Genomic DNA, 15453 nt, shown 5'->3' with positions numbered 1-15453 from the left:
TGTTTATAATAGTCAAATAGAATGGTTATATTTCATTAGATATAAAACAAACTATAGTTTGATGGTACATTGCAGTCAACATTGATTGTTTAGCAGGTAAACAGATTTCCTCAGGAGTTGATGGGGACCAAATCGGAGCTTAAAAACCCCAATAATGTTGCTCCGTAATTGCTTGATGTGTAAATAAGCAACTCTAAAATACTGCTCTCATATGAAACACGGTTCATAGTTTGTATTAAAAAAAGTTGACGGAGCCCTGATGACATCACACACCGATTAGTGGACTATTGTTTTGAAGCCATCAGTGTGGCATTTTGGCCGTCGCCATCTTGGTCTTTTGGAGCCAGAAGTGAAATTATTTATTTATCTCAAGTTAAAAAGGAATATTTTGAGAGAGTCAGGTGAAAAGATTGTTAAAAATCTTGTGTATGGAGCCAGAGTCAAGAGGCAATTAGCTTAGCTTTGCACAAATACTGGAAACAGTGAGCCGACCCAAACATCAAAAATACACTTATCACAGAATAAATACCAAAACAGAATCAGTGAATCAGAGGGTTACAGTGGGCAGCTCATCAGTGTGAAAACCATCAGTTATGCAATTTATTTGGAAAGACACAGCTCTGACTAAAGCAACCTAATACTTCATGTCAGTTTTCTGTTTCTTAGCAGCTTCAAACACTCAGCGAGCAGATTCAACTCTGAGGTCGCCGTCTAAAAATAAAACTCAGCAGGGACTCTGGTGCTTGGATTACCACCCTGCTCTCTTTCTTACATGCTCAAACTGTTTATTTTTCTGTTTGAATTAAGACACTTTACCACCTTTACACAAATGAATCTACAGTTACTTTATGTTAATTTTCAATTTTTTGAATGTTTGCCACATTCACGCAACTTTATTTCTCTCTACGAGACAAAAAACAGGCATTAGTTTACTGAGGGGACGATATACAACACTGTCTCATGACTCCAAAGTTAACATTTAACATTACAAGAGCAGCTTAAGGATAAATAAATTAACTGAAGCTGACGTTTGTGCAGCTCACATGTTGTGATCGACCGTCTGAGTGGGTCAAACTCTATTTCTGTCCAGCTGAAGTTCACAATAATGTTAATAAATAATATCTTAGTAGTAATAGTAATGTATTACACAAATTGATGTGTGCATTTTAGTTCTGCAGAGGCCTCTGAATAGTTTGGGTTATGTTAATTTTGATCTAAGGAACTTTTTTCCCTTGTGTCTTCAATTTGTTACTGAATAAATTGTTCATGACAGGATGAATACTGGAAATACTTTATTTTAAATCTGTAAATCCTTTTACTTTATCAAAAGTTACTTATAAATTGGTTCTAACTATAGCAAAAATGGTGACAAAGTTCTCAAAGTTATTTGAGTTAGTTGTTGATACTGCTGATACTCTGCTGCATTTAAACCCCTGGGAAGTTTATTATTATTTTGTTATATATTATATTTGAATCACACCTTTTTTTGTCGTATACATAGAACAGAACAGGAAATACAATATCTATCTATCTATCTATCTATCTATCTATCTATCTATCTATCTATCTATCTATATATATATATATATATATATATATATATACACATACATGTATAGTCACATATATTGTACATACTTGCTGTAATTATGGACATATACATACCAGCACAAATATAGGTACCCAGATACCATGTGTAGTTACGTGCATAAACACTTTAAGTCAAGATGTAAAAAAAAAAAAAAAAAAAAAAGAAACACAAAAAAATCCTGTAAAATAAAATAAAAATGACTACATATTCTGTATTTGGATTTTTCCTCTAGATAAATCTCATATTTTTGCACATTTAGCTTAGCTGTGTGAATAAAAGTACTTGGTTATCCGACTTTAGTATTTAATTAAAATTATAAAGTTGCGGGTGCACTAATTGAAACCTGTTTTACCTGAAGTTTTCTAGGAAAATTATACAAAAAACATATGAAATTGGAAATTAAAAAGAATCATTATTTGTCAGTGGTAGTTTTTTGTACAGGAAGGTGTAGAAATTATCTATGTTTTAATCAGTTTTTGATCAGTTTTTTTAATCAGTTGTGATGCTTTTGTTTTGAAAGGAGACGCTGTTGTTAGTTACAGTATATTTGTTGCTGGTGATGATGGTGATGATGATGATGGTGATGATGATGATGGTGGTGGTGTTTGTTTGGGAGGAGGAGGTGGCGGTGAAGTCTGGCTCCCAGTCTGGTGGATGACGGAGCAGCTGCTCTCTAACCTTGGGCCCAGATATTTCTGACGGCTGATCTGTGCAGATTATTTTTATGCCACAGAATCACTGAACAAGTGAAGCGTTTGTCTGAAACGTCGCCAAGACTTTGATTTTAATCTGCACTCAAGTACAGTTAGCCTTTAGAATAAGTGAGACAAGTTATAGTATTTCAATTTTATTCTGCTTCATACATCTACTTCATAAAACATACAACATTCTTATGAAAAAAACTTGTCAATATCAGTTTGCAGTTTCACCAAAGTGATTTCAGATATAAAAACCTTGATTAGTTTCATTAAATAAATATATAATTCACAAAAAAGCAAAGGTTAAAGAAAAGTACAATTTATAAAAGCACATTAGTAAAACAGAACTTTGTTTTGTCTTCTTTCCTCTCACATTAATCACCTCATGACCACCAACGCCGGGCTAAACTGTATAGAAAGCTGTTAAATAAGCTCCACTTTGAGCTGCTACAAGAACAAAATGCTGCTTACACAATAATGCACTAGCATTAATAATCTAATGATGTCATATTTGATCATATATTGGTCAGAGGGAACATTTTTATGCAGAAAAAGTACTTTTACTTTAGACACTTCAAGTACATTTTGTTGATACTGTAACTTAAGGGCTTTTACTTGTCATGAGGTAATTTTACACTGTGATCTTGATGCTTTTATAAAAATAAAGTAGATGTTATATTTAAATGCAAAGAAAATATGTAGGAATATATTGTTCCTGTTATGAGAAAAATATAGGGGGAATACTTGTATTCTATTAAATAAAAGTCTACAGAAATTGTGTTTAATTTCTGTAGACTTTACTTACACTCATGAGTAAAAATAGCCCACAAGATATTAGTTATATTGTTGTTTTTTCATGAATCAAATATGTTTTTGTCGTCATGCTGCTCCTCGTGTCTCCAGTTGGCCCTGACACTGAATTTCTCACCTTCTCACATGTTTTAATGTGATTGTGACACTCACAGAAACTCTTGGCTGCTGTCAAATAAATACATTTCTCTTCTTAGTTAATTTGAGGTGTAATGGATTTTTACAGTATCTGTTGGTGTTACAACGGTTTAAAGGCTGATTGCAACATCAACAGGCAGCAGCATGTATGGTCAGTAACAGAGAGCCCCTCCTCTTCATATGACACCGACAACAGCTGCTGCTGCGTCCTGTATGTCCCGGTCTGTCCATGTGTGGAGCCGCTGGCCGGCGAGCCAATAGCTATTTAAAAAGAGCCAAGTTCAGACACAGAGCGAGGAGGGACGGGGAGGGGAGAGTGGTGCATGTGGTTGTGGTCAGAAGCTCTGGTTGTGGTGTTAGTAGCATCGTCAGTGTCGTTTGCGTGGTGAAATGGTCAGATAATGTATTTTGAAATAGAGAAATACAGCTTAACTTAATCATTGATGTTCTGAAAAAAGTTATCTTAAGATTTTTCAGGAGTAGAAAGCTCAAGAAACTTTTAAAGCACGTACAGTCATGGAAAAAAATTATTGGACCACCATTGTATTCTTCAATTTCTTCTTCATTTAATGCCTGGTACAACTAAAGGTACATTTGTTTGGACAAATACAATTATAACAACAAAAATACCTCAAAAGAGTTAAATTTAAGAGCTGATATCTAGCCATTTTCCATGGTTTTCTTGATAATGATTTTGGTTATTATCAAGATATCAGCTCTTAAATTAAACACGAGTTATGAGTTATTTTTGTTGTTATGATTATATTTGTCCAAACAAATGTACCTTTAGTTGTACCTGGCATTAAAATGAACAAAAAAAAATTAAGAAAACAAGGGTTTAATATTTTTTTCCATGACTGTCAATGGGCATAAAATGTCCAATTTAAGTTAAGTTACATGATAAATAAAACCTTAAAGTTGAGGGAGGCAGCTTTTTTTGACATCATTGGTCACCGTATTGTATTTCAAGAGGTCTGAGAGAAAACTAGAGTCCTGCACCTCATTCTGGCTGTTTAATTGAGCCAATGACAGGAGACTTTGGCCAATCAGAGGTAATTTTTTTCTTTTTAATAAGAATTAAATAACCTTATAAAGTTTGATAGAGAAAAACAAAACAGAACTCAATCAAGTACAGTTTTGTACTTGTGGTTGTTGTTGTCGTTGTTGCAATGTTTGTGTTCGAAACAAACTTTTCACATTTCCACAGTGGAGTTTAAGTCCGGTCCTTCCAGTCTTTTTCATTGTTTTTTTCAAATCAAATGCCAAAAATGACACAACCACAAGGATAGAAACAATTCCTTTCACCTAAGCGTCATGCCACAGATACAAAACCAAACCAACTAAACACAAAAAGGTCTAACCTTGATTCCAAAAAACATCGGGACATTGTCTGAAATCTAACCAGATCAGAATGCAGATAGTTTACATAATACTTTGAGACATATATTCAATTGAAACAACAAAGACATTATACTTAACCTGCCCACCAGCAGGTTAGGAGTCAGTTTAGTGAGATATAGTTTGTTTTTTCTGAGCTGATGTAGTTTCAGTTGTGTTTTAGCCACATGCTAAACAAGCTGCAGAAACTACCTTTCAGATGGAGTCTCATACACATTTTTTGCCTTACAGTTCTTCTGTTATAAGCTTTGGCTCAAAATCTTTAGTGGTCTAACCCTAAACTTTCCCCTACCCCTAAACCTAGTTCAAACGGATACACTTTTATGGATACAGATACACTAGAATTCTTCCTAGAGTCATGATTTAACAAAGAAAACTACAAAACATATAAGCTCCCCTCAGTCATATCCAAGAAACTCCACAGTCTTATTCCTCTTGTTTGTTTATTTCAGACTGTGCACTCTGCACATCAGCACTTAAACGTGATCCTTTCACTCTCTGTTACAGTCCCTCTGCTCCCCGCGCTGATCTGCAGCTCATTGCGATCATGAATAAGATTCCTCAGTTGCATTAAATGCCGGCTGTCCGCTGTAAACCACAAAACTCGACCCTGAGCTGCTTTGTCGGACACTCGCACCTGTCATTCACACTGCTGTCGACACGCAGAGACACACAGTTTGTAGGTGATCCTCAGCAGGATTTACAAAAGGTGTCCGGTCTGTTTGTTTTGTTGTGTGGTGATCAGAGATTAGCAGGGAAATGTGCATCTGTTGGTGCGTTTGTTGTGTCCTTCAGTGACCGTGAGACTGAGATTTAAAGCCTGGAAACATTTGCCAGGAACAAACGCACCTTTCTCTTTAGTAATCTAAAGACACATTGTGGTGAGAGATGAAGAAAAAGATGATACAACATTTAAATAGAGGTGGAAAGAGGTTGTTTTTATTTATATAGCACCTTTAAAAACTGAGTTTACAAATGCAAAAGCAGGATATATAACAGCAGAAAACCAAACTAAGACACATCATGCAAAAACATAGTAAAGAAAAGACAAATTAATAATAATGATAAATAAAACTAAAAATAATAAAGTAATTTAAAGATAAAACCATATTTAAAAAACAGGTCTTGAGCATTGACTGTATAATAATAATAATTTCACCCATTGATTTGGGGACTGCTGCTTTTGAAGCAATATTTTGCGGTCGCCATATTGTTTTTTTGCAACCAATACATGCACATAAGGTCGAGATGAGGCTATGTCAGAAAAAACGTTCTTCTAAATAGACATCTGACTCCTTAGCGTGTCTTTAAGTCCAAGCGAGCGCTGAACAACACATTTTAACCAAAATGTTCCAGTTAACTTTGCTGAAGTTAAAACACATTGTGAAAGAAAAAACTTGCAGCAATATGGTTGCGACCTGTCAATCATAAAGTAGCCGCACCCTCAAGCAAACCCTGCTTTATCACCTATTTTACTCTAAATGGGACCATAATTCACAAAATGAACATAATGTTGTATTGATTTAGACTTAAAACTAGCTATTGAGACCATAAATCCATTATCAGAATGTTTACTGAGGTAATAAATCAAGTGTATTGCTGATTTTCCTATTGACTTACATACAAACAGAATTCTTTCTGCAACCAGTGGAGTCGCCCCCTGCTGGCCATTGAAAAGAATGCAGGTTAAAGGCACTTACTTAAGGCATTGGCTTCATATGTCACTTATCATAAGAAGTGAGTTTTAAAATTTTTCGAATGAGAATAAAATCCCTGTTTTTTTCCTTCTTTGTTCCAGGTGCTGTGTGCTGTGTTAAAGTGAAACCACCAACGAAATCCCAAACCAGTCCAACCATTATAACATTATTAGCTCCAACCTCCATCCAAAGCACTTATATCTTTACATTTATTGATCAGCTCAGATTGCTAGAAAGTGATCCCTGTCTGTCAAGAAGTCGACTCAGTAAACCGTACTCACTGTACAAAATATTTTAGTAAACTTAAAACCTAGGAGAAGTCAAACGATGGCCCCCAAGAAGAAGGCCTCCCGTCAGAAGAAACCCGTCGAGGAAGCCGTCCCTCCGGCCGCCGTGGAGGCCGCCCTGCCCCAGCTGAAGGTGGAGAGCCGCGGTGACGGAGTGGTGGTGGTGGAGAGTGGCGTGAAGAAGATCGAGCAGATGGCAGCGCTGGACATCGCTCAGCTGAACAGCCTCAACCTGCCGCTGCCGCCGCCGGTCATCAAGCCCGGGGAGAGAGGCCTCGGCCTGGGCAGCGAGCTGACACGACCCCTGCACGGAAACGCCCTGCTGGAGGAGCTCAGCAAGATGCGGCAGGAGAAGTAGGTTCAGATGCGATGTGACACAAATGCAGTATTGTATTTATGGTGAGTTCTTGTCTCTGCTATGTACGTCATCCCTCCATCCTCCTCCGCAGGTTCCTGACTGATCTGGAGTTGGCCTGTAAGACGAAAGCCTTCGACGTCCACAAGCTGGTCATCTCCTCCGTCAGTCAGTACTTCAGAGAGATTCTGGCCAAAGACCCGGGCATGAAGCGCCTGGAGCTGCCCTCCCTCTCACCACTTGGTACAATTTATTTTTTTATCACTATAAATTCATTTTGTGCATGATCCCGAACCAAATATATTTAACTTTCAGGAAATTACAATCAAATGTGAAATAGTTTCAATGGTCGTTGTTTTAAACATGTTGTTAATGTTGTAAAATGTCATTACTCGGTTAAGTTTAGGAACAAAAACTACTTGGTTAAGGTTAGGAAAAAGGGTTTAAAATAACTACTCCATCCCAAACTACTGTGCAGTTATGTAGGTGGCATGGAAGAAGATGTAGGACGGATGTTCATTTTACAGCCAGGTTAACTTAAAATTACAACATTGAGTTTTAATTTCAAACGGGACAAGAATAAAAAGGGTCCACGGCTTGTTTGACCCATCCATCACTGGTCCAAACGGCCTTTCTCAGTCTTTATTCTTAAAGATCGGCTCCTTTCTTGCTTTTCTTCCATATCGTCATAATGACTACAGCCACCAGAGGGCGCTGTCTAACAAAAAAAGTAAATACGGGTCGTAATAGGTTGAACCTCCTGGCTCACAATTATGAGAAATTCGAGTTTGTAAGTACTTAGTATATACAGTCATGGCAAAAAATTATTAGACCCTTGTTTTCTTCAATTTCTTGTTCATTTTAATACCTGGTATAACTAAAGGTCCATTTGTTTGGACAAATATAATGATAACAACAAAAATAGCTGATAAAATTTAATTTAAGAGCCGCTATCTGGATATTTTCCATGGTTTTCTTGATAATGATTTTGGTTATTAACAATAAAACCATGGAAAATGCAATGAAGAAAACGGTGGTTGGTCTAATAATTTTTTCCATGACTGTATGTGTGTGTCACAATTTCTGGTTATATGATTTTATGACAATATGATTTCTTTATAAGATGATAACTACTATCCGGGCGCAGTAATGTGCTGCCCACTGCTCCTTGCATGGTGTGTTCACTTGTGTGTAGAAAAGGATGGGTTAAATGCAGCGGTTGAATTTCCCCATTGTGGGATTAATAAAGTAATCTTCTTCATCTTCATCTTCATCTTCATCTTCTTCTTCTTCTTCTTCTTCTTCTTCTTCTTCTTCTTCTTCTTCATCTTGTTCTGGCAGGCCTGGCTAACGTCATCACCTTCGCCTACCTGGGCCGCGTCCACATGTCCCTCTACACCATCGGGTGCACCGCCTCCGCCGCCGCCACCCTGCAGATCCCTCAGCTGCTGAAGATGTGCATGGACTTCCTGCTGGCCGAGCTCAACGTGCAGACCTGCGTCTACATCTGGAACATCGCTGCCGCCTATGGCCTGGTGCCCGTGTGCGACGCCGCCCGCCGCTTCGTCCTGGAGAACTTCGTGCAGTTCGCCGACACGCTGCTGTTCACCCAGCTGACCCTGGAGCAGATTGTCGCCTTCCTGCAGGACGATTCGCTGATTTTGCCTTCGGAGGTCACCGCCTTCCAGGTCAGAGGTCAAACTGTGTCTTCGGAGGTCAAGGGTTGAAATGCAAAGCTGAATATTTAAGTCGTCCTGAGAAACGGCAGGTCTTCTAGGAGGCTTCGGTATTAACTCGAGCCGTCCTGCTATTTTCATCCAGACCTAAAAACAGACCCCAGACCAGCTGCTCAGAGCATAACACAGACCTGCAGGTCGACTGTGAGCAGAAACCTCCAACTATAACTCACTGTACGCACGAAGAGACGCGTTTATTAATACACAACTCTGTTACAGACCTAAATAGACAAACAGCTGAGAGATCGTCATATTTATAAACTGAACCAAATGTGCCAGTCAGCGTTAAATATATCTGTGATCTCGATTTATTCCATTTTAATTGAACCACCTTTTATTTCTTATATATATATATGTTTTTATCTACTTTATTATAAAATATAATATATCTTAAAAACAAACGTATATATTAAAAAGTTGTCAGACAATTATAATTTATCATAATAATAATAATAATAATAATAAATAAATAATGTGTTTATTTAATAACTATTAATTAAACTAAATATAAAGTTTTATCTTTTTCAGTTAACCTCCAGTCAGGAGTTAAATATTTTTTATTATATATATATTTATAGTGTTGAAATAATTCAAATCATTTTCAATTTTCAAATTTCAAAATTTTTTTCACTAGTTACTTTTAAACTCCTTTGTTTTTTCTATAATTTCTTTGGTCTTATCATATTTTATCATTTTGTTTTTCGTTTTGTTTTTACTGATTTTCCCAAACAACATTTCCTATTTTCTTAATAATATATATATTTACGATTTTTATTTATCTTTTTGATCATTTTATGTCTATTGATTGGAAAGTTAATTATTATACATGAGGTTATTTGCTTTTTTATTTATTGTCTTTCTTCTGTTTTGTTTTTAATCCCATACTATAAAGCACTTTGAGCTGCATTTTACAAATAAAGACTATTATTATTATTATTATTATTATTATTATTATTATTATAATACAGTATATATATATATATTCACGTCTCCCCATCCAGTTGGCCATGAAGTGGCTCGACTTCGACGCCTCTCGCCAGGTTCACGCCGCAGAGCTTCTGTCTCACATCCGCTTCGAGACGATCCCGGCCAGCGAGCTGGTGAGTCAGATCCAACCGGTGCCGCGTATGATGATGGACCCTCAGTGCCACCGCCTGCTGGTGGACGCCATGAACTACCACCTGCTGCCCTACCAGCAGAACACCCTGCAGTCCCGCCGCACGCAGGTCCGCGCCGGCCAGCAGACTCTGCTCACCATCGGGGGTCGACCATCGCTCACTGAGAGAGCTCTCAGCCGCGAGGTCGGTGCTTCTCTCTTTATTATTTACTTTAAAAGAAGCAGAAGAAAAGAATCCGTCACTGACCTTTGACCTCTGTGTCCAGGTGCTGTGGAGGGACCCTCGTGAAGGAGGAGCCAGCTGGCGCCACCTCACCCAGCTGCCGGCCAAGAGCTTCAACCAGTGCGTGGCTGTGATGGACGGCTTCCTGTACGTGGCCGGAGGAGAGGACCAGAACGACGCACGCAACCAGGCCAAGCACGCCGTCAGCACCCTCAGCAGGTAGGAGGAGATCTGAGATTAACACAGCAAACACTGAATGATCAGACGAGACACCTGTAGCGCAGTGGCCGCTCTACATAGGGGCCAAAATTATATCAAACAAAAGGACTTGAAACTGAGACATGGCGGTCTTGACTCAGGACTTGAGGGCAAAGACTTGTGACTTGCAAAACAATGACTTGGTCCCACCTCTGGTCAATATTTCATGTTTGTCATGGTCCTTGATGTGATGTGATGGCGGCTGCAGATCAAATTTCTTTCTGGATGATAAAGTCAAAGTTGACCTTCTGTCCTCCACCAGGTACGACCCTCGCTTCAACACCTGGCTCCACCTCGCCAGCATGCGTCAGCGCCGCACCCACTTCTCTCTGGCAGCCAGCGGCGGCCGCCTGTTCGCCATCGGCGGCCGTAACGTGGAGGGCCTGCTGGCCACCACCGAGAGCTACCTGCCCTCCTCCAACACGTGGCAGATGCGTGCGCCCATGGAGTCGCCCCGCTGCTGCCACTCAAGCGCCACCCTGCCCTCCGGAGACATCCTGGTGACCGGTGGCTACATCAACTGCGCCTACTCCCGCTCCGTGGCGTGCTACAATGTCGACACCGACACCTGGAGCGAAAAGGCGCCCATGGAGACACCGCGCGGCTGGCACTGCTCCGCCACCCTCGGGGAGAAGGTGTACGTGGTGGGAGGGAGCCAGCTGGGGCCCGGCGGCGAGCGGGTCGACGTGCTCTCTGTGGAGGTGTTCTCCCCGGAGAGCGGCGCCTGGAGCCGGGCCGCCCCGCTCCCTCTGGGCGTGAGCACCGCCGGGCTGTCCCCACTGGCTGAGAAGCTGTACCTGCTGGGAGGCTGGAACGAGGCGGAGAAGCGCTACAAGGCGGCGGTGCAGAAGTACGACCCGGCCACGGACAGCTGGACAAGGGCGGAGGATCTGCCGGAGCCCACGGTGGGCGTGTCCTGCTGCACCTTGACCCTGCCGCCGCGCCACACACCGCGCCGCCAGCAGCACCGCAACACCCCGGCCAGCGAAGAGCAGCAGCAGCCGGCGAAGAACCGCAGCAGAGAGAGCAGCACGACGCCGTCACAGATGATCACAGCGTAGAGAGACGAACCCACGAGAGAGAAGGACTGAAGAGACGAGAGGGTTTAACCGCTGGAGAACATCTGGATCATGTCTGCTCTTTATTCTGTTTATATAGTAAAAATGATTTAAAGCTGAAAATATATTTCATTCTGTAAATAATTACACAAAGAAATTCGGATGAAGAAAATAAACAACTAACCCAAACAAAACAATAGTGTAAAAAATTTAATTTGAAAAAAAGGTGAACAGGCAGAAAGATAATTTATTGTAAAAATAATTTAAATAAAAAAATATATAAATATGTTAAAATAAACATATTATACATTTGTATGAAAAAAAATCAAATATACTTTGGATTGTTATGATTATAACTCTAAAAGTATTGCTTATAATAATTATGGAGAATTTTATTAAACAAAATGTATTTTCCCCAGATTTCCACAATTACAGATGAGATCAAATAAATGTATTATTTATTCTCTTTAGATCTCATGAATATGAAACTAAAAACTGAAATTAAAATTAATTTCATACTTTAAAAACTGAATAATTTTGGATGAATATATATGTATTTAAAAAAAAGCAGACAACTAAAAAGACACTTAACCCAAACAAAAAGGTCATTTAAATAACTGCAAAAATATGTAAAATGTTTAATGAATATTTAAAATGATATATTTTTAAATAAACATGTTTTATATTTGTATAAAAATATATTTAAAAAAATTAAAATGTTATTTTAAAAAATGTAAGACAAGGTAAAAAAAATGTATGACATTTTCTCTTTAGATCTTGTGAATGTGAAAAAATTCACCTACTAATAACTAAAATTTAAATTTAGAAAATAAAAAAAGGTTATTTTAAACAATATTGATAAGATAAAATAAACTCACTTGTGCCGGAAATTGTTAAAAAAAAATTGCAACAACATACAGAATATGCATACATATATAAGAATAAAAAACAACACATAGAACAATAAATGTGCCAAAACAATACATATAAAATAAGTAAACTAAACTATAAATAATGAACTGATATTGAAAAAGTAATAAGAAATGCATACTGCACTTCTTATATAACAAAGTTAAGGTGGTATTGGACTTGGATTGGAAGTGATATTCCACATGAGGTTGAAAACAGAACGTATTTACTTCTGACCTTTATTATTAAACCGTTATTATAATTACAAGAGAAGGAATTTGATTTAAAGATTCAGAAATGAAATGCCTATGTATGTGCTGGTTTTGAGAGCTTGCATGGTCCAAAGTGATCTCAGGAGGTTTTACACGGATGGAAACAGGAGAAGAAAAAGGTGGAAAAAGGAAGAGAAGTAGAGAGCAGCTGGTGGAGGATGAAGTCTGAACGGGTTGAACAAATGTCACTGTGAATCCACTGGCAGTGTGTGTACAAAGATGTATCTAAAGCAGAGTGTATGTATGTGAGTGTGTGTGATGTTCAACTGTGAAAATAGGTGTGAATGTGTGTGTATGACTGTGAGGAAAATGAGCCAATTCTGACAACAAAAAAAACTGCAATAATCCAAGATTTCTCACCAGCAAACTTGGAATATTTCTTTGTGACTATTGAAGCACGTCAGCAATAAACAAACATGTTTATTGTTTTATTTATTTAACGTATATCTGTCATAAGGAGTGTAGCTTAAGTGTAACAAAATAACTTAAAAAAATATAGATGTAGTACTTAAATATAAATATTTTATAAGTGCAATGGAGTGGAAGGAGGGAGAGGTGAACACAAGAGGAAGGCAGTGTGGAAACTAAACAACAGGTGAGATTTAAAAGCCAATAATAGTAAAATAATAATCTAAAAAAAATACAAAAAAAGTCATAATTAAATAAGAAAAAAGATTAAGGTTAGGTTTAAAGAAAGCAAAAAATATTAAATGATAAAGCTAAAAGAAAAATGCATAAAAAAATCTGCAAAATATAGATTAAAAAAATTCCAACAAATAAAGAAAAAAAATCTAATAAAAAAAAAATCAACAAATAAAGAAAAAATAACATAAAAATAAAAATCCGATAAATAAAGAAACATCCACACAAACCTCACCTGTGTTTGTGTTTTGAAGCATTTGCCGCCCTCAGACATCTAATTTTTACAGAAACTAAGACAAACCATCTGAAGAACCAGTGAAACTCCAGCAGGTGGAGGAAACAAACTGATTAAGATCAGTTATTGATAATATATTTTTTATTTAATGAGGTGAATCTGGCTCATTTGATTGGATGAATCCCTCTGTATTTGTCACTGGACGAGCTCTGTGCTGGTGTTTTCACTGAATAAAGCCAACGTGATCAAAACAAGCAGATTTCCTTTGTGTGTCTTTTTTTGTTTAACTTATTTGTACATACCGGGCTTATTGGGAAAGTCATAATAAATATTATAGGTAAACATATGACTTATTCTATTTAGATATGTGTATATGAAAAAAAACTCATGAACTTAAAACTGGAATTAAAATGAATTTCTCTATTTAAAAAAATACCCAAAACTTCTAGATAAAGAATATAAACAACTAGAAAATTTCCCCTGGGGAAATTCTGAAAGGGCCACGGGGGCTACTGCCGGTGTGTGTACACTATGATGATATTCTTCAGAGATTTCAAACTATGCCCTTTAACCTCAAAATGTGTGCGTGTATCTGTAACTGTAATCACATCAAAGATCAAAGGCAATCAGATCAAAGCAATCAACAGAATTAATTGACACCTGTTCCGGCATAGTGACAGCAGAGGTGGACAGACTGAAATTTCTTGCCTCGAACAGAAAGCATTTTCAAAACCATAATACCCATTATTGATCCGACTTCACTTTGAGCGTCCTGAGTTCTTCCTGAACGTCTACATATGTTTTTTTTTAAGAAAAATGAAAAAATAGCTTTGTTAGAGCGATCTACAAAAACTGTAAAATGTCCCTTTTTCTGAAATCTTCCTGCGTTTTTAATATGGGAGCCAATGAGGCTGTTGGTGCATGTTGGTGGTGCATCTGTGCGCCGTACGCCCAAACTATAACTCTGACAGCTTTACCAGAGGACTGTGAGTGAGAAGACAAATTTTCCTACGTTTCTATGTATAAATGATCTCTGTAGAGTGAAATTTGCGGCCTGGAGCGCAGTTTTCAAATTTATTTTTTGACAATTTCTTCTCTCCCTCTACACTCTGGCGATGATGTCACACACGAACATTCCGTGCAATACACACCCATTATAATCTCAGAATTTCTCCAAAAATGATCATGGTCATTGAACAGGGATTGATAAAAAACTATATTATGACCTATCGAAACGTGGATTAATACACCGATACACAAGATTTGTGTCTACTGTTTAAAGTTTAAATGGAGTCTCTAGGTGAAATTATGCCGGAGAAGTAGACGTTTAAAAATCTCCAATTATTGTTCTTTTTCGCTCATTTTTTTTCGGCCATCCCATTTATTTTAATGCAAAATTTTGGGCAGTTTTTTGCGACCTACGTCGCAAAAAATTCATATTCTGTAGAGAAAAGTAATAGCACACCGATCCCGATCAAACCGCACGTTTTGATATATAATTTGTCCTGCAACTCTTCAAGTTGTAGGACTAGTAGCGGGACGAAATTGCGTCCGGAAGAGGAAGAAGAAAAAATCCACAGTATAACAGTAGTTATACACTGGTCCCTACAGCTATTGCTATATGGGACCTGTGCTCGGTGCGATTGCCCCGAGGCCCTAATAAAAAACAACAAAAAGGACAATCAAACCAAACAAAAGTCGCATAAAAGAGCAGAAAGATTAAATTTCTATCAATATTTAGCTAAATTATGGAAAAAATATTTAGAATCCTAAATAAATATTTAAAATTTATAAATATTTTTAAATAAATATTTTGTGTTAAAAATTGATCTAAATGAATTCAGTTCGATTTCGGGGGGGGAAAAATCCAATAGATTTACACAATTTCAGATTAGGTAAATTAAACCTAAACACAGATTGATGCCAATTCTTTTTTACTTTTAGCAAAGACTTAAGTGGGACCTATTAAATCTTTCTGACAAACTAAATAGTATGGTAGTACAAACAAAGAGAAGAGGTTTAAACCAGC

General features: G+C 37.8%; 1 protein-coding gene across 1 annotated transcript; it reads left to right on the top strand.

Moving 5' to 3' along the window:
• The first annotated feature begins 6542 nt into the window (after positions 1 to 6542).
• On the top strand, positions 6543 to 12028 carry klhl43 (kelch-like family member 43). Its single transcript, XM_059350125.1, has 6 exons — positions 6543 to 6973; positions 7069 to 7217; positions 8316 to 8662; positions 9712 to 10011; positions 10094 to 10269; positions 10571 to 12028. The coding sequence occupies exons 1-6, from the start codon at positions 6660 to 6662 to the stop codon at positions 11367 to 11369; spliced, it is 2085 nt and encodes a 694-aa protein (XP_059206108.1). The 5' UTR covers positions 6543 to 6659; the 3' UTR covers positions 11370 to 12028.
• The last annotated feature ends 3425 nt before the right edge of the window (positions 12029 to 15453 follow it).

This window comes from Centropristis striata, chromosome 14 (assembly GCF_030273125.1).
Source record: "Centropristis striata isolate RG_2023a ecotype Rhode Island chromosome 14, C.striata_1.0, whole genome shotgun sequence".
NCBI lineage: Eukaryota > Metazoa > Chordata > Actinopteri > Perciformes > Serranidae > Centropristis > Centropristis striata.
This window is presented reverse-complemented; position numbering and strand designations above follow the sequence as displayed.

Excerpts from the sequence above, each read along its gene's own strand:
- klhl43 (XM_059350125.1), top strand. The coding sequence starts at position 6,660 with ATGGCCCCCAAGAAGAAGGCCTCCCGTCAGAAGAAACCCGTCGAGGAA. Across the intron at positions 6,974-7,068 it reads AGCAAGATGCGGCAGGAGAA|GTTCCTGACTGATCTGGAGT; the intron begins GTAGGTTCAGAT and ends CCTCCTCCGCAG. Across the intron at positions 10,012-10,093 it reads AGAGAGCTCTCAGCCGCGAG|GTGCTGTGGAGGGACCCTCG; the intron begins GTCGGTGCTTCT and ends CTCTGTGTCCAG.